The following is a 21988-nucleotide window of genomic DNA, read 5'->3' as shown; positions in this document are numbered from 1 at the left end:
AAGTCACTGGTTAGGATGTCTGCGGATAACCCAAGAGATTATAGGCTCTCAACTCAGAGATTGAAATTGAGATGGAGACTGAGAGAGATTATTACAAGCAGCAGCCAAGAGGGGTGAGATCATACAACAAGGACCAACAGAGATAATAGAAGGTCTACTGACAATGGAAGGTAAAAAATATTATAGGAAGGGCAAAGAGAAAAGAAATTCCAAGGCTCAAATTTACTCTACAGACTTCATAGAGCAGTTTGTTGCCTAATCACTTAGCAGCATGAGCAGGAGACAGCAGTTTACCATACAGCACTTGCCTGTCCTTGTTTCCCCAGATGCAAGGACACTGCAGCATGCAACAGCAGACCTACTCAAGTAGAACAGCATAGTTTTCCTTATCAAGGGTCCCAAGTGCAAATCCATAGGTGAGCCTCTGAATCATAGGATCATAGGACTTTATCACACGAGGAAAATTAGAAGGTTAAAGTGACCCCAATGCAGGATCATCCAGAGTATTAGGGGACAACTTCGCAGCTGCTTATCACATGACGCTGCACACAATCCGGCTAGAATTTTGGGAGAATGTGAGGGGAATCAAGAAATGAGCAAAATCACAAAACTACCGTATTTACATGTCCATTTTGCTTGTAAATTCACTTCCTTCATGTAATACCAGTCATGTGGAAAACAAGCCTCTGGATGGCTCCTGTTCTCCTTCGCCCAGTTCTCTCCTCCTCTTACAGGCTCTAATTAAGGGCACAGCTGGTGGGAGAAGGCAGAGAGGACATTTTGGGATTCCTCCTGGATAGGAGGGAGAAGTGGAAGACATATCCTCGAAAAGGAGGGCATCTGGGAGTGTCAGCCCTCAGTGGAATCAGGCAGGCTTATGGACCCAGCGCTCTCCTTTCTCTCTCTCTCTCTTGTTTGTGTGTGTTTGTGTGTGGTTTTATGGAATTTACAAAGGGAAGCATCATTCTGCCTTCTTCTGACACAGCTTTTGGGGTTTCTGGGGCAAAGAGGATTCCCCCTCCCAGTTTCCCCCCTCTCCCTGGAGCATGTGTGTGTGTGTGTGTGTGTGTGTGTGTGTGTGTGTGTGTGCACGTGTGCACGCACGCACTTGTAGAAATGACAGTTTGGAGCATGCACGGAAAAGGTATTTCTACGCTAGCAATGGGGATTTGCTTGTCTCCTTTTAATAGTCACATTTGAATCTGACCCTAAGTAAAGTGCCCTTAGCCCCTTGTTGTGCTCTTGTGTTTGATAACCAATCGCAAATGGTTTTGTGGGATGCCAGCACTTTAACCATTTTGGGGATGGAAGCACATAGGGCCATGTGTGGAAAAGTCCATAGAGTTGGAAGAGACCACAAGGGCCATACAGTCCAACCCCCTGCCAGGCAGGGGCTCTCAATCAAAGCATCCCCAACAGATTGCCATCCAGTCTCTGTTTAAAGACCTCCAAAGGAGAAAATTCCACTCCGAGGGAGTGTGTTCCACTGTCAAGCAGCTCATAACTGTCAGGATGTTCCTCCTAATGTTGAGGTGGAATTTCTTTGCCTGGAGCTTGCATCCATTGTTCCGGGTCCTATTCTCTGGAGAAGCAGAATTAAAACAAGCTTGCTCCATCCTCAATTTGACATCCCTTCAAATATTTAAGCAGGGCTATCATATCACCTCTTAACCATCTCTTTTCCAGCTTAAACATACCCAGCTCTCTAAATCTCTTTTCATAGGACATGGTTTCCAGACCTGTCACCATTTCTATCACTTTCCTTTTGAAATCCTCCAGAGAAACTTTGGCTCTTGAAAAGACAGGGGAGTTTCTAATGCAAGGGCCCTGCCAAGCTACCAGTGAGATGCCATCTTTCAACTGGAAGACACTAGAACACTGCCCTCTTCAGCCAGATGATCCCCATGATCAAGCTTCTATATGAACAGATGAACAAGTTCTGAAGTGTCAGGAAGTTCCAAAAACAAGTGGTCAGCACGCCAGAGATCTATGGCTCCTGCTGTTCCTTCACTGCAGTGCTGATCTTTGCCTCTCCACATTTGATTACTACCTATGCTGAGTATAGGAGTGGGTGTCCATTTGGCACAGATCTCTCTTCACTTATTTACTGTCCATTGGCCACTCTGCCTACCTAAAAACCAGTACGAAGTAGCAGGGATTAGTGAACAGCACCCTGACTAGATTAACTCATAGGCTTAAGACTTGTTTTCCCCTGGCAGTCCGTGCTTCCAGCCAGCCTGCCTGCACCTGGAGTTTATCATATGTGAGGAAAATCAGGGGTTTAAATGGGCATATTATTCATGCGAACATGGTGAAGATTTTCACACACACCACTATTAAAGATTACTTATCCTGGAAATAACCAGCAACAAATCATTCATGGGGAAATCCTGTGAATGATTTATTGCTGGTTATTTCCTGGTTATTCCCAGGATAAGTCATCTTTAATTGCGATTGTGTGTGAAAATCTTTACTGCAATTGTGTGAATTTCGCTGGATAATGCCCATTTAAACCCCCGATTTTCCTCATGTGATAAAGCCCTCTGTCCTGCCAGACTCTGCTAGTCCCTCCTCCCCCGCAACTGCTCTCTGAATGTCGTCACCTTTCTGTCTCTCCCACCCCTTTCCTTCTTGTTCAGTGATCTACGCAGCACTCACTGTTTTGCCCACCTGCTAAAGCTTTGGATACTTAGTTGTTCATTTGCCTATGAGTGTTTTCTCCATTCTTGGTTTCTGCCTGCTGGCCACCTATGTTGCAATGCACATTCCATTGTTCTCATTGCAATTGTTGTCTACCACTGCTTTCTAGGTTGCCTTTTTTATAGCTCCTGACTCTACATAATAAAATAAATTTATGCCCTCATGAGCTGGCATTTCTATGGAACTATAGATGGTTAGCTGGAATTAACTGGTATGGATGAGATGGATTGAAATAAAGATGAGATGATAAGGTAGTCATTCTATTACCACAGCACTTCTCGGTTCAGTCAACATCACTTCAGTCACTCTAATACTAACTATCTAGCCCCTTCCATCTATCCTTCTGGAAAACTGCAGGCTTCATACCTATTATATACCATCTTCATAAAAATTACCCAAAAAAATCACATAAGGGGGTGGGAAGCTGAAGTATGTAAATTTTTGCCTCTCTCCATTTTATTAGTGCTCATTAATAATTATATTATGATGAGGAAGAAGGAAGAGGAAGAGGAGGAGGAGAAAGGAAGATGTTCTTACTTTTCCACAATTCTTCTTTGGTTGGTCAGTTAGGCCCAGTACAGACTGGTGCTTTGCGCTGGCCTGGGGCCGAAAGTAGGGCTCGGGAGAGTGGAGCCCTACCATGCACCAAGGGCACCGTATTGGAGCAACACCATTTATACGAGGTGTGCAACGATGATGTCTGTGTGGCGCAGTGCCCAAACAGCATGATGAAGCACAGATGTCAGTGTTGTGCATGAGCATGCCAATGGTGCCCCACACGCAGTGGAAAAAGAAACCACCGGGAGTGGGTTAAACAAATAATAAAATGTTTATTTATATCCTGCTTTTTATTCCCACTTTTACAGCATCTACCTGGCACTCAAGAGAAATTCTATATAGACTACCTTCTTTCAGACTGTAAGGAACAGGTAACTGCTAAAGTTGCCAAATTCTTTGCAGTTGCAATTTCCTGTCATATTTTTTTTAAAAAACAGATGCAGTAACGCTTATGTAATAATACCTTTGAGTTTGATTACCATGGGTCACCATCTTATTGCCTGTTACAATATGTGTCATATCCATCCTACGCAAAGTATTATATAATATTGTTTTGGAGATATTTGCTAGTGGATTATGATTATGCTAAAGCTTTTATATTGCTAATGCTATTGTTAATCCTTCTGAGATTGTTATTAGGGGTAAGACTTTGGTTTTTTTATTCATTTATATAAATATATACATTTTTTTTATATTTTATGTAAGAATATAGTGCATCTATATTAATAATTTGTAACTGGCATCAATGTTTTTTCTTTGTTATGCTGACCATGTGCTGTAATAAATTATTTCATTTCATATATTCTGTTTTTTGTGAAAACAATCAAAGCGGCGTACAACATTTAAAATCATACAAACATATACTCCATATCCTGCTCCATCCGGGGCAGAAAGGGTCTGGCTCATAAGGACAGCTTTCAATGGTGCAAAGTTGCACAAGGAAATTTCCTCCAGTGTCTCTGGTTTTGCAGTTTTAGGTGACTGAACTCAAGTGACACACTAACTCAGGATCATCTGGCTTCACAATACTGAACATGTTCAGCTGCTTGTTCTGAGGTTAGCACCACACCCTTGGCACGGGGCCTCAACAAACTTTAAACTAAAATAAACCCCAGCCTGGACTACATCTGGATTTATATATACAAGCCTGGGACTGAAAGGTGCACATTACTGCACTCAAACCAGCTCATTCATGATCTCCCTTCCAGGCTATGCCATTCATGGTACAGCATATCCTTTTCTCCCTATAAAGTTTGCTAATTAAGGGGCAAATTTTACACCCAGATAGAGTGGCTCTGCCCTGCCCCTGGAGTGCCAGATTGGACCCACAGCAACTGCATGCCTTGGGCCCAATCCAGTGCTTTGCTGGCCAAAAGGGTTGGCAAAATGCCACTCTTTCTTAAGCTGCCTTTGCCGCGGTGGCGGCGGCTTTTCACCAATTCTTTGGTGCAGCATATCTAAACAGTATGATGAAGAAGAGGTGTGACGCTGCTGGCCGGCTGGTTGGTGTGATGCCAGCATTGGGGCAGAGTCAGGGCATGCGGTGTGCAGTCACCACACCCCTACTCCACCCCGATGCCAGCATTTCTTGCCCATCTGTACATCCCCTAATGGAATAATTTAAGCCAAATGTAATATAGAAGGGACTCCTCCATTCTGACATGTCATGCAACCACAAGACACATACAAAAGCAATGAAAAAGGGCTTACAGCTGGAGACTTATTTTTGGAATTAGCTGTCCAAAATGAACTGGAAGCTGGTTAGGGCGGAACAAACTGGGAGATCTGAACATTTTAATTTAGGGACTCACCCTCCTTCATGGACGTAGGACTATCTTACTTGTCTACCTGTTACTGCTTTTTGAATTCTTCTCATCCTGTTATGTTTTTGCTATTGTTGTTCTGCTCCTTCAAATGGACTCTTGCAAACAAGCTAGTAAAATGTGGGTTGGACAATATAACTGTTGGGTGGATTAGTAATTGGTTGACTGGCTGAACCGTAAAGGTGCTCAGCAATGGTTCCTCTTCATCCTGGAGAGAAGTGACCAGTGGAGTGCCACAGGGTTCTGTCCTGGGCCCAGTGCTAGTCAACATCTTTATCAATGACTTGGATGAAGGAATAGAGGGCATGCTTATCAAATTGGCAGATGACATCAAATTAGGAGGAATAGCTAATGCCCCAGATGACAGGATGAAAATTCAAAATGACCTTAATAGATTAGAAAGCTGAGCCAAAACTAACAAAATGAATTTTAACATGGAGAAATGTAAGCTAATGCACTTAGGTAGAAAAAATGAAATGCATAGATGGGGTAACACATGGCTTAAGGAGACTACATGTGAAAATGATCTAGGAATCCTAGTGGACCACAAGTTGAACATGAGTCAACAATGTGATGCAGCAGCTGAAAAGGCCAATGTGGTTCTAGGCTACATCAATAGTAGTGTCTAGATCAAGGGAAATAACAGTGCCACTCTGTTCTGCCTTGGTCAGGCCTCACCTAGAATACTGAGTCCAGTTCTGGGCACCAAAAATTCAAAAGGGATGTTGAGAAGCTGGAGCGTGTCCAGGGGAAGGCAAGTAAAAAGATGAAGGGTCTGGAAACCATGCCCTACAAGAAGAAACCTAGAGAGCTGGGTATGTTTAGCCTGGAGAAGAGATGATTAAGAGGTGATATGATAGTCCTGATTAAATATTTGAAGGGATGTCAGATTGAGGATGGAGCAAGCTTGTTTTCTGCTTTTCCAGAGAATAGGACCTGGAACAATGGATGTAAATTACAGGAAAAGAAATTCCACCACAACATTCAGAGTAATGTTGACAGTAAGCTGTCCAACAGTGGAACACAGTCCCTCAGAGAGTGGTGGAGTCTCCTTCTTTGGAGGTTTTTAAATAGCACCTGGATGGCCATCTGTTGGGGATGCTTTGATTGTGTGTTCCAGCATGGGAGGGGCTTGACTGGATAACCCTTGTGGTCTTCTCCAACTCTATGATTCTATTATTCTATGATAAAACTGAAGATACTGTATCTCTCCTTCAGAGGAACAGCTAAAAATAAAATTTGGAAAAGGGTGAGAACTCATAGTTGCTCAGGTTTATGTTAATGTCTCATAATTGGGAATGTTCAATGTTGTCATCAAAGGAAGCAAAAGTCAAATTTGAAAAATCAACCTTTTTATTATAAACAGGGGGGGAAAGTTGAGATCAGCATGACCAGACATTCAGCTCAATATTAGAAGAAATCATTTTTCAGTACATAAAACATGAAAATATTAGAAATGGAAAAGCAAACAAAGATTCTACACACACTTCAAGAGCATCAGAGCTTAGCCAAATCACATTAATTTTCACAGTCTCTACTCTCCGGGTATTTGGTTTTCCAGATTCAAACAATTCTTGTTTTCTGCAGCTTGATTGCTTATCAGTGTTACTGCTACTTGAATATTACTAACAAATGCTCAATTTGACTCATGAGCCAGTTAAGGGGAAGTACAACGATGTAAGCCGACTTAATACCAAAGTCATCAGCAACAGAATGCCTCACATCTTGAAACATCAGGCTGTGTAATAGTTATGCTACATTAGTACTTTAAAAGGTTGGAGTTTGCTGGGGGAGCTTTGTCCTTTTACACATAAGGAAATACAGGCAGAAGAGAACAGAAAGGACTTGTCTATTGCTCTTACAAGGAATCTAAGCAACTCGGACCAGAAATCCCCAATTCCCAATTTCCAGGCTGCTTGCTTCAATTGACTGCTCTACTTCATACCCACAACATTCAAGCAAAACCCTGAGGATGCTTCCAGACAGATGCCTCTGAGGGTACTACTAATGAAAAGGCATTGTACAGCTTTTCTATTTTTTTCCCCTTAGTGGATTTTGTGTGTGTGGAAACAAAACAAGAAAGAAAAAGAAAACCTGGTAAGATTACAAATGGATGACAAGTCTGTCTGAACTCTCACTTAAAAGAAAAATGTGGTAGGATCAATCGAAACTCAAAGCCTCCACTGGAAGAACCCAGAGCAGGGTAAAACATCCTAGATATAATTTACACTACACACTAAGGAAAAGCAAACAAGGCCCTACTGAAATGATACAACCATTCCTTAATTTAACAACTACACTTAAAAAATATTATTATATACACACCCCTGTACCCACAGTTTAACACAAGTGAATAATTAATATAAAAATACCTCTTGAAAGTTTCTTCAGAAATAATTTAGAACAGGTGAAAGTAAAATACTGCAAAGAGCTCTTGATACTCCTATGTATGTTAAAGAGAAGATTAAGGCACATCAAAATAGTTGCCCGTAAACTAAAAAAGTCTGGGAACAGTTTGGTAACTTATTTTTACACCTTACATCCAAACATTTGGATTCAGTCTGTATTGAGTATACAAACTTAACACCTGAGTCAACAGTGCTCATGTGTATTTGTGTGAGAGGTCCATTATGATTATGGGGGGTGCTGTTATTATTCTTATTCATTATTGCTGGCCCATATTTTTTCCAGGACCAGTTTGGAGGAAGCATTAATTTACATATCTTATAGGTAGTCTGATATTTGAGAGGGGCAAACCACCCAGTTTTTAACTTGGCATTGTCACAGATAGGAACAGCCAAGCTACTTGTGAAATCAGAGTCTGTAGATTCCAGGATATGAATATTCAATACCAGTATCACATTCAGTGCACATTTGTGGAGTGAGGAGGAAAACGTACTCTATGAATCTCTCCTGAACAACCTCCATGAGAATGAGGGCTGCTTCACCCACTACATAGTGGCATTCTCATTGCCATTAAGTGTATACTGGAGATGAAAATTTAGCCAGTTCTGGCCTTTTGACATGAATACCTGAATGAAGTACATGTCTTCAAAAAACTTTTCTGTCCTATTCACACTTTACACTTTACACTTTTAGATGTGTACCTAACGTTAACCACACAGCTAAACCTGTAATGTGTGTAGAGGCCTAAAGTAGCACTCAGCAAAACTGTCTCCCCCACCCCACTTCTTCAGGTGGCTCTCTAAAATGATACTTAAGAAAAGAAAAATAAAGTTTGTACAGGAGAGTCAAGGCTACCTGAGGTCATAGCTTCACCACATACCAAGCTGCTCAAGTGAAATAAGCAAAGCGCACGACGGTTTTTCACTTCCTTATATTCCTCTCTAAAAATGATGAAGTGCCTCAGGTGATACAATCAATATTTGGCTAACTGGGTTGTTATGACCCTGCTTTCACTTGGATCAAAACACTCACCTTTGGTGCCAAGTCTACTTGATTTCAAGTAGTGGATCTTAATAAGGGTTACTCAGGATATAGTTAAACACAAAAATCCTTCTTCGGATATTACTGAAACTAAGTAGAATAAAACCCAAGAAAGAGGAACAAACATAACCTAGCTTCCATTTTGCACGTTTCCACTCAGTTTTCTGCGCATGTGCAGGCCCTCCCCTTCAGAAGGTTTGCACAAGATGAAAATGATGACAGAAGTGGCAAGGTAGTTTATTCCCCCTCCTTAGGTTTGTCCCTTTCCTCAGCTTGTATTCTAAGGTACACAGCTCCTGAGGTTTATAAATTACAAGACAGAGCCTGTGATAGAAATTAAAGAACTGTGTTGGATGGAAGGAGAGAAACGTTGTACACGGCCTTTCATTCTGCACCACAATGATATGGTGAAACAAAGAAAGGCTGTTTTTTTTTCTTACCCAGTTCATTAGGCTGAAATCTTAAATTTAATGAACAAGCCCCACTAGACATAATAATATTTATTTCTGAACATATATACACAGGGTTGTGCTTGGTCTATAAAACTTAATTCTTTAATACAGCACAAATGGCTTTTCAAAACAAAGAGGAGATCTTTAGACAGGCTGTAACTGTGTTTCATTTCCTCTTGGGTTGGATTTTGATTGTTGTTGTTGTTGTTTAGCTTAACTTATAAACAATTCAAATTTAAATAAACTGATGCACAGTGCAGAACAGTCCAAGAACTGCACTATGCCAGCTGGATATTGGTGTGAAGGGACATAGGCTGCCGCCACACTGCAGAAATAAAGCAGTTTGACATTGCTTTAACTTCTATGGCTCAAAGCTACAAAATTCTGGGATTTGTAGTTTGGTGAGGCACCCAAGAGCTCTCACAGGGAAGGTTAAATATCTTATAAAACTATAAATCCCAGAATTCCAAAGTATTGAGTCACAGTCGTTAAAGTGGTGTCAATATGCTTCATTTCTGAAGTGTGGCAGCAGCCTTAGTTAGAATCCTTTCCTTATCCAGCTAACATAAACTGAGGAAATGACTGTGTCAGTATTTCAGCTATGAATTGTTCTCCTGTTGAATAAAATATGAAGCCTTACATCTTACTCTAGAACTCTCAGAACTCACTGGATCAAGAGCAAATACTAGCTTCTCTTTAATCCTGCTATTCATACTGTTGGAAAAATCAATATGTTATATTTGATCTAGAATTTTACATTGCTTCAAACACAGTAATTGACAGTAGTACTAGATAGTAAGCAGAAAGGATTTTGCAGGCACAACATTTCCCATCTTGAACAACACACAGGGGTGTACTAATGAAGAAAACTAATGTGATATAATATTTTAAATAAGCTGCATCTGCAAAAATTATCTTCTGATAACCTATTGGCCAAAATCAGTGTCCTTCATTACATCAGGTCAAATGGTAATGACCTATTAGCAGCCTCTGCCTTTCAGGTGGTCTCTGGTAAGGAAATGAGGTGAGGAGAACCATATTTTCTGCCCAAGTATTTGCAAGATGGAAAGAAATGCTGAAATGAAAGCTAGAGTGGCAGTGCAGTTGCTGCCTTACAAGCTGATAAAGGGAGGGGAGGAGAAATGATAGAACTGAAAATTGCCTAGATCTTCCAAAAACATTGTAAAGCTCCTCCAAAGGGAAATGTAGCTATTTCCTAGCCCTTTGGCCTTAGTTGACCCTTGGAGGGCAGAGCGTGGGCTTCAACTGCCATGTTATGCCGAAAAGAATGAATGTGTTGTTACATATACCAGCAAATAAATCACTTCATCTAAAGGAAAACTCATTCCTTCAGCACATAAAGCAGCTTGAGATGCAGCTTTGGTTTAAATCCCTCCAGTCCCTTCCACTTCCTTTCTTTTAGGAAGAGTCCCTTTGGTGCATTTATTTTTACCCTTAAAGCATCTCTTTTTTCCCTTGTTCTGATTTGCTATACAGGGGTCTCAGAATCCTGTATAGACTTCTTGGTTTCAAGGTTAGTGGCAAGGTGTAGGAAACAGCAATCATGATATTAGAGCAATAATGGTGGAAGAAAGCTGTCCTAGCTCCAGCTAATAAAATTAGCCTCTTAATTCTGGGTCTGACTTGTAGCCTTGGTTGCTATCCTTATTTAAAGATGTTCTCCTTTCCCTCTCCACCCCTAGCCTTTAAATCTTTCTTTCTCAGTCATCAAAGAAGATTCAAACCACATACAGAGATCCAACACACAGTTTCTCTGCTGCTGCTACTAGTACTAGTACTACTACTACAACTACTAGAGGTTTTTAAACAGAGGCTGGATGGCCTTCTGTCAGTGGTGCTTTGATTGTGTGTTCCTGCATGGCAGGGGGTTGGACTAGATGGCCCTTGTGGTCTCTTCTAACTCCGTGAGTCTATTATTTTACTTCTATTTCTAATAATAATAATAATAGAAGATAGGAGAGCTCCCCCTCTTTTCATCAAAGCTTAAAGAGGCAAGGAGTAGGACAGTCAAATGTGTTTATGCTGTTTCTGGAAATGGGAGTCCTTACTTTGGTGCAACACTGTAATCTCCCTCTTATCAGGGAAGCCATGGGAGAGGAGACTTAAACAGTTTATAATGCTGCATTGAGAGACACAAGCATACAGAAAGATAGACTGAGACAAACAGACCAACCAACCATGAGCATGAAATAGAGCAAAGACAGAAAAGATACAGAATGAAAGACAAAGATACGCAGCATCCTAGAATAGTCAATGGAATGTTACAGGCCTTACAGACATTATTGTTTCAAAATACAGTACTGGGATTGGTTAGTCATGACTTTGAGCATCCTGAAAGCATTGCTTGGTAATTAGTAAACAGAACATGTAACTTATGCCCAGGTTGTTTGAACAAGAAAAAGGAGGAGAGCAAGGGAAGTGAGGGACGCATAACTTCAACCAGTCTTGTGACTACCATCTCCGGTCCGAATTTTACGAGATAAGATGATCTCCTTGGACACTTTCTTACAATCACTGGCCAAACCGAGATAACGCATAAAATCAATGAAACCTGTTGTGAAATTCCATCGTGCACCAAATTCACTGGTTGAGTAATCAAAGGGGAAAGTATGGTGATAGTTGTGGAAGCCTTCACCTAGGAGATAAGAAACAAGAGACGTGTCATGTCTATAACTACTTTACCTAGGAACTAGGGGTTTTTTTAAGGCAAGCTACTCTAGTAATATCTCTATTCTAGCAGAAGAGGAACTGTGTTGTTCTTAATGGTTCTTAATCTTTTTGTTTTATTCTTGAAAACTTTGAAAATCAGATGAAAGGTATGGACCACCTCACACATGCATTAATTGTGTTATATACAGTCAATATCATTTTCAAAGTAACAGGAAAACTAAGTAAAATGATCCCTTTTTTTAAAGATCTGCTACACAGACCTCTTGAAGTCTATCCATGTTTACATGGACCATAGGTTAAGAACTTTGGTTTAGATAGAAGATCTCTTCTTCCTACTGATGTTCTTCACTGTATTTGTCAACGGTTAACATCAGATATTTCTAGAAATGGCTACTTATACTTGCCTTACCCTGCACTCTTCACATAACTCACTTTAAGATCAGATTAAATGCCTCATCTTTCATGAGGAGCATAACATTTTTGCAAAGTTCTGTGATGATATACAATGACATACAAATAGCTGGTCAGTGAAACAACCTATCCACCTTTTAAAAAGTACAGCCATCACATATTACTTTGTTCTTTGAAGCTGCAGAACAGACGGTTTATCCACACTGCACAATTAGAGCAATTTGATACCATTTCCCCCTCTCATTGTTTCATTCTATGGAACATCAGGATTTCTAGTTTGGTGAGATTATCAGAATTATCTGACAGGAATTTTAAGTCCCTGAACTACAGCACTACTACAGCCCTACTAAAGAATTCTGAGTCCTTCTCCAAACTACAAATCATAGGATGGAGCCACAACAGTGAAAAGTGGCATCAGAAGTTCTAACTGTGTAGTCTGGATACACTTTCACTCTCCCTAATCCAGAAGTCGGCAATGTGTGTACTTTCTCCCTCTCAGATGATGAAATTCACTCTCATTGTTATTCATTTTAATTAACATATGTTGTCCATTTATATCTTGCCTCTGCTAGCAAAAACATTCTAGGTCATTTGCCTCCAGGGACGGACAAGCAAAATGAAAAACACAGAGACAAAACAACCCCATTTATTGGTGGGTTACAGACCGCCCGTTTTGGGCGGCCTGCACCCGCCCCTTTCCCCGCTGTATCGGGGCCTCAGCTGCCAGAACGGCAGCCTCCGAGGCCCCGATCTGCCACTTTCCAGGCCACGGGGAAGGGGCAAAAGGCCGCTTCCCCATGGGCTGGAAAGGGATGTCCTTGGGGCTTCAAGCCCCAAGGACAACCAGCGACGGCAGGGAGGAGGAGAAAGGGGCCGCTTGGCCCCTTTCTCCTCTGCATCACTGGGCGCAGCCATGTAAAGGCTGCACCCAGCGACGCAAAGCTGGAAAGGAGCTCCTTCCGGGGCCGCAGAAAGGGCGCTCTAGGCGCCCTCACACGGCCCCACTACGTCACAACCGCACTGCCGTTTAGAGGCGGTGCAGTCGTGACGTAATGGTGGCCCCCGTGTGGAACGGGAGCCGCCATTTTGTATGTGCTGAGCACATACTAGGGTTGGGGGCATCCAGAAGGGACACCCCTTTCTAACTCTAGTACGTGCTGAGCACGTACTTTTATGCCCGTCTGTAACGGGCCATTATTTAAAAGGGAGGGACTCAGGAACACTCAAAAGCTCAGGTTCAGAATGAGGGAACTGTCCATTTAGCCCACAATACTGCAACTACTGCAGCAAAACTCTTGTAGCTTCCCCTGCCTCACCCAATCTAGACAAAAGAAAAAAACTGAAAAACCTGATTTCCTTAGCCTGAGCTTTCACAGGAAGAACCACAGAAGTAACCCTTTATTCTTATAAAAGGTAACGGTAGTCCTTTGACATAATGTCTAGTCGTAACTGACTATAGGGTGTGTGTGTGTGCTCATCTCCATTACTAAGCCAAACAGTCAGCATTGTCTGAGGACAACTCTGGTGGTCATGTGGCCAGCATGACTGCACTGAACACTGCTGCCTTCCCACCAAAGTGGTACCTATTCTTATACTAATAACATAATCCTGTGTACATTACGAGAAATGGTTTCTTGCCCCTTAGGCTCAGTACACTAATTTCTTTTCCTAAACTTGTTCAGACTTCCAATGTTACTTTTCTTCCCTAGTCAGAAATAGCACAGTTTATTTCTGAATTAATCTGAGGTAAGCAAGGAAAATCTTACCTACCCCAGATGGAACAGATGGATATGCAGAAGATAGATGCCTGTGCTATATGCATGTGGAACCAGTAAGTTATGATGGAGGATGGCTGGGATAGGCAAGTTTTCCCTTTTCTTGCATTAAAGTGATTGAGAAAATAAGCCTACGCTGCCTAAAACAACATCAGAAATAACTCTGCTTCTTTCAAGTTTATTAGGCATTTGGAGCCACCCATATCTAGCCACCTTTCACTCTCAATATATGAAGCCCAAAGCAAGATCTATCTCAACGTTCACTTCTTTCTAGTACTTAACATGCTGGGAGCATGCCAGGATTGTTGTTGTTGTTCTGGGTTTTCAAGCCATTTCTGATATATGGTGACACTAAGGTGAACCTATCATAGGGCTGAACAAATGCAAAAGATAACAGGGCTCCTGCACATTTTAATATCTGTGGAGAAGAAGAGGCAATTTCATCAGGTGTAGTTTGTCATGTAAACTACACCTTATAAAATGCCTTGTACACCATTATTGAAAGAGCCTTCTGCATCTGGCATCACACCAGGATAAAGGGCCTTAGTGGCTGTATTTTCTAAGGATCACTTGGGCTATTGTCCTAGAGCACTGTTTCCCTTGCCATTCTCTCTGTAGCCAGAACATAGCAATGCTGCCACTAATGTCACCATTTTAAGGGTTAGGAAGAAACTAGGATTTTTTCCAGATTTAAGTTTTAATCTTAAATGGTCTCAAGTCAAGCATTTTGTTAGCCCAGGCTCTCTTTGGGGGAGAGGTACCTTTGAGTTGCTTGTCAACTCATGGTGACCCCAAGAATTGTATAGAGTTTTCTTAGGCAATGAATACTCAGAGGTGGTTTTGCCAGCAACTTCCTCTGAAATATAGCCGTTAGTACCTGATACTCCCTGGTGGTCCCATCCAAATACTAACCAGAGCCCTAAAGCCACCATATCCCATCTGATTTTGGATGGGCCCTGTCTGCATGGGTCAAACACAATGGCCTCCTGCCATTCCCTCACTAGGTACCCCGGACAACACATGGGCCAAAGCCCAGGTCTGGTGCAAGAAGGCCAGATGATGGATGACCTGCTCAGCACCAAAACCAGGTTTTACCCCTCTTACTCTGGGTTTTCCAAAATCCGTTGTCTCCAGATCTTTGTTCTCAAGCCAAGTAGCTGACTGCACACATGTCCCCCTGAGCCACCCAATGCATCTGCAACTACTGCCAGTTGCTTGCTCTGAGCTCAGCTCTCAGCCATGTGACCATTGCTGGATACCTCATTCTGACTTCCCACTTCATGGGAAGTGCATGTGGTTAGCCATCTGGCTTAAAACAGAGGGTTTTGCAATGGAGGAGGATCAAGGAAGCTCCAGAGGCAGGATATTCCAGGCTGCACTGTGCCAGTGCAGACAGTGCACTGGCTAGAAGCTGGACAGAAGACCACCAAAGACACTAGGGAGTTTATCACACCGGGCACTTCCATCACCAAACGGGGCAGAAGCATTCATGGTGTGATCGCGCTTGGTGCTACTGAAGAGAAACAAAAGTGTTTTTGTCATGAAATCACCAATGAATCGTCAGGAAAACAGCCCTTTTCTTATTATCAATTTAATCCATTAATAAGAAAAGGTCTGTTTTCCTGATGATTTGCTGGCGATTCCATGATGAAAACGTTTCCGTTTCCCTTCAGTAGTGCCAAGTGCTTCTGCCCCATTTTGATGACGTTTGGGCGATGGAAGCACCCGATGTGATAAACTCCTAGGTGCTGTAACTTACATTTCAGAAGAAGGAACAGGCAAAAGCCCGTCTGAGTATTCCTTGCCCAAGAATGCATGGGTTCACCATAACGTGGAAGGAAACCTGAAGGCACATACTCCCACAATAGGATGGGTAAGGAAAGTGAAACAAAAAGTAGGTACAACTTGCAGATTCCTGATAAAAGTGGATAAAGGACAGGCTGAGGAGGAATCTCTTTCAATTCTGCTTTGATCTGAAGAGGGCATCAGAAATGCGGCAGGAGCAAAAGGACTCTAGCAAGCCTCCTTCCCCCTTTCTGAAGATTACAGGATCTGTTGTGAGAATGAGAGAGCAAGACAAAAGTAGCTCCTCTGTACCCCTTACATACCTAAGGCTCCAAATACAACAAAGTGGTTTTCCCTGGGATTGATGTGCTTATCATAGGGCCGGTTGCCATACATGTGGGCCGCACTGTTCACCAGCCATGTGGCATTGAGGATCACTGTGTAGCGGAGGATGGCAGCTATTAAGAAGCTGTTGTAAAAAGATTCTCCCCAGTAGTACCAAGGCACAAACGAAGGTATCAAGAAGCACATGATCACCACAGAAGCCTTGTAATACCTGGAAAGAAAAAGGGATGCACTGCATTTAGTGAAGTGTTTAGAGGAGGTGGTGACATTACATTTAGCATTGTAAAGTCTGAAAAGCTGAACTCAAAAGTCTCATATTTTCCACAGGATTTCACCCAGTAGTAATGCTTAAATTTAGTACATTAAGATAAAAACTAAGGATATCTGGGCAGGGACATAGCCGGGATTTTGGGAAGGGGGGTTGGGCGCGGCAGCACAGCGGTGTGCACACGCCACAGGCGCGCATGCCCTTTATAATATTAATGGAAGGGGCTGTCCGGACCCCATGGACTTCCCTCCCCCCCTTGGCTATGTCTCTGGTCTGGGTTTTAAACTTATTGTTGTGTGCCTTCACATTGTTTTCAACTTATGACAATCGTAAAGTGACCCTATCACAAGGTTTTCTGTGGTTGAGAGTGTGATTCGCCCAAGGTCACCCAGTGGGCTTCCATGTCCAAGCAGGGAATTGCTCTGATCTCAAGAGTCGCGTGCTCAAACCACTACATCATATTGATTGTAAACTAGGAATATTAAAAATCTGAACATATAGTTCTTGAATAAAAGTTGGAACAGACCTTGAAACATGAATACTTAAGAAGGTTTTGGAGAGATTGTGTGTAAAAACCATTTTCCCCCCTCAGAAGACTAGGAGAAAGTGAAATCTGTATCACGTAATGGCACAGATTTAGTTTCAGGAAATGAAAAAGTATGAAGATATCAATACAATATTATGTGCAAAAGAGCCACCATATTAACAGGAGGATGAAAAAGGGATTCAAGGAAATGGTTTTATCCCATACAAGATACTGAATCAAAAATGTAAAATAAGGGGTGGAGGGAGGGAAAGGACAATAATTATAGCTATCTACCATTGTGGAGACTTTTGTCTCACCAAAATTTCAAGATTTTGTTCTTGTTTCATCTCTAAATTGATAAACTGCCTCAATATAAATCTCATTTTGACACACTGGTAGAAGTGGGAGATCACAGATTCAACAAGCAAAATTTATCACTCTATTGCAACAGAAGAATTGGTTAGAAAATTACAATTGCCCTTCAATCTTTAATTCTGTCAATAAACACTTTACCTCTAACCCCTTTCATCAATTCACTTCATTTACCAATCAAACAGCTGTTGGCTTGGTGCAGCTTATGGTGAAAGATGCAGTGGGCACCTTTATTTACTGTATTTTCTGGCATATAAGACTACTTTTTAACCCAGGAAAATCTTCTCAAAAGTTGAGGGTCATCTTATATGCCAGGTGTCATCTTATAGGGTGGGTGCTGAAACATCCAAGCTGGACTGGAGAATCTGTGGTTGCCCCATATGGTGGGGGGAGCTCAAAATGGCCGTGGCTGCATCCCCTCCGTATGTGGTGACCATATAAAAGCAGGAAGGGAGGCGCTGTACAAGTATAGTAGAATAAAATCTTGGAGACAGGGAGGGCTGGGCAGGCAGGGAGAGCTGACCATTTCAAGCAGGCTTTGCATACAACAAGTTTTCCTGCTAAGTACCTGCATGCCATAAGCATTTGAATTAAAATTACCATATTGAAATCAAATCGGATTTTTAAAATTTTCATTTGGTGTGTGTTGGAAGAGAGGTAGTCTTATATGGCGAGTATATCCCAAACTCTATATTTTAACTGGAAAAGTTGGGGGTCGTCTTATATGCTCAGTCGTCTTATACGCTGGAAAATACGGTAATAAAAGCAAATTCTCTCCCCAGATATTGTCATCTTCTACCCTTCATGTGCTTACCTTCTCTGGAACATAACAACTTTGTCAGACTTCAGATCAGAGAGATCTAGCTTTTTTCCCTTTTCTATGACATCAGGATGTTTCCGCACCAGCAACCAACCAATATGAGAGAAGAAAAAGCCACGACTTGCATTGTGAGGATCTGCATCTGTTTCAGAGAATTTGTGGTGGGCACGATGGTCTCTAGCCCACTCATAAATATCATTCTAAATGAAAAACAGAGCCAAACATATTAGCAGTCTTTTGAGGTAGACAATATTGTTCAATGTTTCTCCAACAAATCTTTTTGGATTTATACCAGAAACAGGCAACTATTGGGGTTTGGGGTGCCACATTAGTCCTTCTGTGTAGTGTTTTTCCCTATCACCGTCACACCACAGATCTATCATTTTTTATTCCGGGGGGGGTCATTGGTCCCTCAATAACCATGGAGATAATCTTGCCATGTTTTTCCATTCAGGCCATTTTATGCCCAGAAGGCATCTTTTTCAACCTTCTCCCTGCAAAATTTTGACCAGATACAGCATTACCTTTTCTTGCATTTCATTTGGTGTTTGCTCTAGTTTTAAATGGAAAGTGGGAATTGTTTAAATAATTCCAATGTGTGTGTGTGGGGCGGGGGGGGGGGGTCATGAGGCTGAAAATGTTTGACTAAACACGAGGACATTAAAAAAGCACCAGCTACACACTTTGTGGCAGTGCGTAGCTGGTGCAATTAAGTTGCAGTTAGTTCCCTTAGATGAGTTTGTGAAACTACTGTACATCAGACCAATCATGAGAAAGGAAATATGCATTTCAGGGCTCTTTCAGAGTAACAGTTTGTTCCTGTTTCTTGTCTCTTTCTCTTCCCAATACTCTCCTGATGGCAGCACATTTTGGTTAATTTGTGGGAGTTATTTTGTCTGTAACACAAATCCAAAACATACTGCAGAAATAATCCAGTCTGAGACCACTTTCGCTACCCTGGCTCAATGCTAGGGAATCCTAGAATTGTAGTTTATTGTGGCTCAAAGAGCTTTCTGACAAAAAAGACTAAATGTCTCACAAAACTACAGTTCCCAGAATTCCCTAGCACTAAGTCAAGGCAGTTAAAGCAGTCTCAAACTGGATTATTTCTGCAGAGTGTTTTGGACTATAGTGTTCTTTTAAAATGCACCAAAATGTAAAAGGATAGGAAACAGTGCTGCATTCAGACGAAGCATAAAAAGTTATAGTACGTGATGGGAATTACCAGGCATAAGTTGACAAAAGAAATCATTTTATCTCAAAATTAAAAGCTTCCAGTACAACAGTGGAAACTACTATGTCCCAAAATGTGTGGCTAGTCTAATGGAGCCCAGAATCTGGATCATAACATATTCCAAACTTGATCCAAATGCTCATGGATACCCACTTAATGTTGACACTTTAATGTTCATACTTCCGCCACTGGACATGAAACTCCTAGGCTCATTTGCTTTTACATATTATTTAAGTTTCATTCATTTGATATTGTTGCTGCCAGGAATGGCTGCTGTTTTACACTTCTTTATTTCTCTGTTTAGAAGTTCAGTTAAAGAATAACTGGATAAGGAAAGCAAATGAGAATTAGACCCCAGTTGTATATAAATGAAATATTTGTTTCCCAAATCCAATTTTTGCATAAGGCACCAAATTCTATACAGAATTTCCACAGAGGAAAGGCAGATGTCAAGCTCTGCTCAACCCCTGCACACATCCAGTCTTGATTTGCTTATATTGCCTCTTAAACAGTACTTACCTGGAAAGCCATGGAATTAATAATGGCTAAGAATATTCGAAGAGGCAAGGTGGCTTTGTAAGATCGGTGACTCCAAAGCCGATGTGCTCCAGCTGTGATTCCCAGACCACTTAAGACGAAGCATAAAAGTGCTGTAGATAAAGAAAGGTGTAGGCAAGAAAGTGTCAGGAGGAAGCCACAAACATTTCCGCATCATCCAGCTCCAAACCTGCCCCTCCCTTATGGTCTACTTTAAATAAAAATATTCAAATAAAGTAAGAAACTAGACATGGATTTAGAAAAAAACAGAAATGGGGGTAGTTAACACCAGCAGATCCCATGGTAGTAAAGATCCTATAGATTGGATTTCAGATCAGTCTTTCCTGACATACTGGCAACTGCCCCTTGAAATAGTCACATGTCTACATGATAATCACAGCCACCACTAGGTAACTGGGAACAGTCAGGAATACCATCACCCACAGCAACTTGTGAGAGCCCTCTGCTCAGGTTGCAATTGCCATTGATTTGGCACTGAGGGAGAGGCAGAGCAGACAGAAATACATCCACTGCACCAGGTAACTGCAACATACTCCTTTTTATTGTTCTTGCTGTTGTTGTGTGCCTTCAAGTCATTTCCAGTTTATGACAACCCTAAGGTGAACCTATCATAGTTTTTGTTTTTGTTTTGTTTTTTGCAAGATTTGTTCAAAGAAAGTTTGCCTTTTCCTTCCTCTGAGGCTGAGAGTGTGCAACTTGCCCAACCGTAGGTTAGGATTACATGGCTGAGCAGAGATTTGGACTGTGGCTCCAGAATCATAATCCAACACTTAAGACACTACAGTATGATGGCTCTCAGAAAGTAAAACAACCCCCCTACCACCACCATCTCTATTCATTTGTGTCTTGTGTGCTGGTTTCCGTGGCTGAGCAGAGATTTGAACCCTAATCTCAGAGTTGCAGCCCAAGCCACTACATCATACTAGCTCTCAGAATGTAACCTCCTTCCACCTCACTCTCCATCCCCTGCATCTGTGTTCACTTGTGTGCTGTGTGTGTCTCTTTTAGTTGATATGTCTAAGGGCAGGGACTGTCCTGGTAGCCCTTTTGGCTGAAGGTTGAGGAATGAATTAATGAATAAATAAGTATAAAGAGGGATCTCCATTCATGCTTGGCTTGACTGAAAATGGAGATTAGAAATCATCAGTTCTGTTGCATGTTCTAATTAGGGCCTTTCCATATAATCCTTTTCTAACACTACAAATTATTTGCTACTTAACCCTGGATAAACTTTCAAAAATAAATAAAAATATGAGCAACAGGTGCTGGAAATGTAGTGTGGAAAAGGGAACCTTTTATCACATGTAGCGGTTATGTAAGCTTGCAAAGAAATATTGGGCACAAGTACATGTGCAAATAAAGAAACTGTTAAAAATGAGAGTTATTATGGTTAAGGGGATGCAGTTCTTTCTTCGGGTAACAAGGCCACTGCAATTTGCAATGCCATCTGGACTGTGTGACTATAATGGACATTTACTGGACAATCCCTCTGAAATCACTAATGATTTAATTCCAAATTCCCATCCACCTCCAAAACTTTAAGGGTACAGACATTACTCCAGTACCAGAACTTAACCTACAAAATCAGTTTTTTGTATAGCTAAGCAAAATTAAAAGGCACTTCTCAAACTTGTCTGATTCAGCTCCCACTGAAACCATCTTGTTCCAGCTTAAGACACTCCCCTTCTCCTGGTTAGTAAAGCACATTAACCAATCCCTCCCCCCCTCACACACACACACACAAAACAGGCCTGGAAGGGGCATAGAGAAGAAGAGACTATCACAATCTTGTACTCACCAACACTTTATTTATTTAATTATATCTCCCCCCACCCAACTTTGAATAGAGATTCATAGCACTTAAAAACATTAAATCCAGTGCAAACGAAAAAAAAATACTGTCCTGTCTTCTCTATCTATTTGTGTATGATCTGTATATTACTGGGGCCTTTTATGCTAGGAATTATAGGCCTGTTACAGACTGCCAAAATAAAGCTGCTTCGGGTCTCTTTGGAGGTATGCTATTTAAATGATGCATGCATCCTAAGAATCCGGAAGCTGCACCAAAAGCTGCACTCCAGTGCTTAGGAATGGAGTGTGGCCTTGGCGCGATCTCCGGACTCTTAGGACCCAGGCATCATTTAAATAGCATACCTCCAAAGAGACCCGAAGCAGTTTTATTTTGGCAGTCTGTAACAGGCCTTAGACTATCTTGGAAAGGCT

The 21988-nt window shown here is 41.6% G+C and overlaps 1 protein-coding gene across 1 annotated transcript in view; it reads right to left on the bottom strand.

The window, feature by feature from the left end:
• Nucleotides 1-6411: 6411 nt before the first annotated feature.
• Nucleotides 6412-21988, bottom strand: part of SCD (stearoyl-CoA desaturase) — a 22744-nt gene continuing 7167 nt past the window's right edge. The window contains exons 3-6 of the mRNA XM_042459777.1: nt 19727-19857; nt 17968-18173; nt 15966-16198; nt 6412-11636 (exon numbers count right to left, since the gene is read on the bottom strand). Of these exons, the coding sequence (XP_042315711.1) occupies nt 11437-11636; nt 15966-16198; nt 17968-18173; nt 19727-19857 (770 nt within the window). The 3' untranslated portion in view covers nt 6412-11436. The remainder of the gene's footprint in view (nt 11637-15965; nt 16199-17967; nt 18174-19726; nt 19858-21988) is intronic.

Source organism: Sceloporus undulatus, chromosome 3 (genome assembly GCF_019175285.1).
Source record: "Sceloporus undulatus isolate JIND9_A2432 ecotype Alabama chromosome 3, SceUnd_v1.1, whole genome shotgun sequence".
In the NCBI taxonomy this organism is placed as follows: domain Eukaryota; kingdom Metazoa; phylum Chordata; class Lepidosauria; order Squamata; family Phrynosomatidae; genus Sceloporus; species Sceloporus undulatus.
The sequence above is the reverse complement of the archived record's forward strand: the minus strand, read 5'-3'. Positions and strand labels throughout refer to the sequence as shown.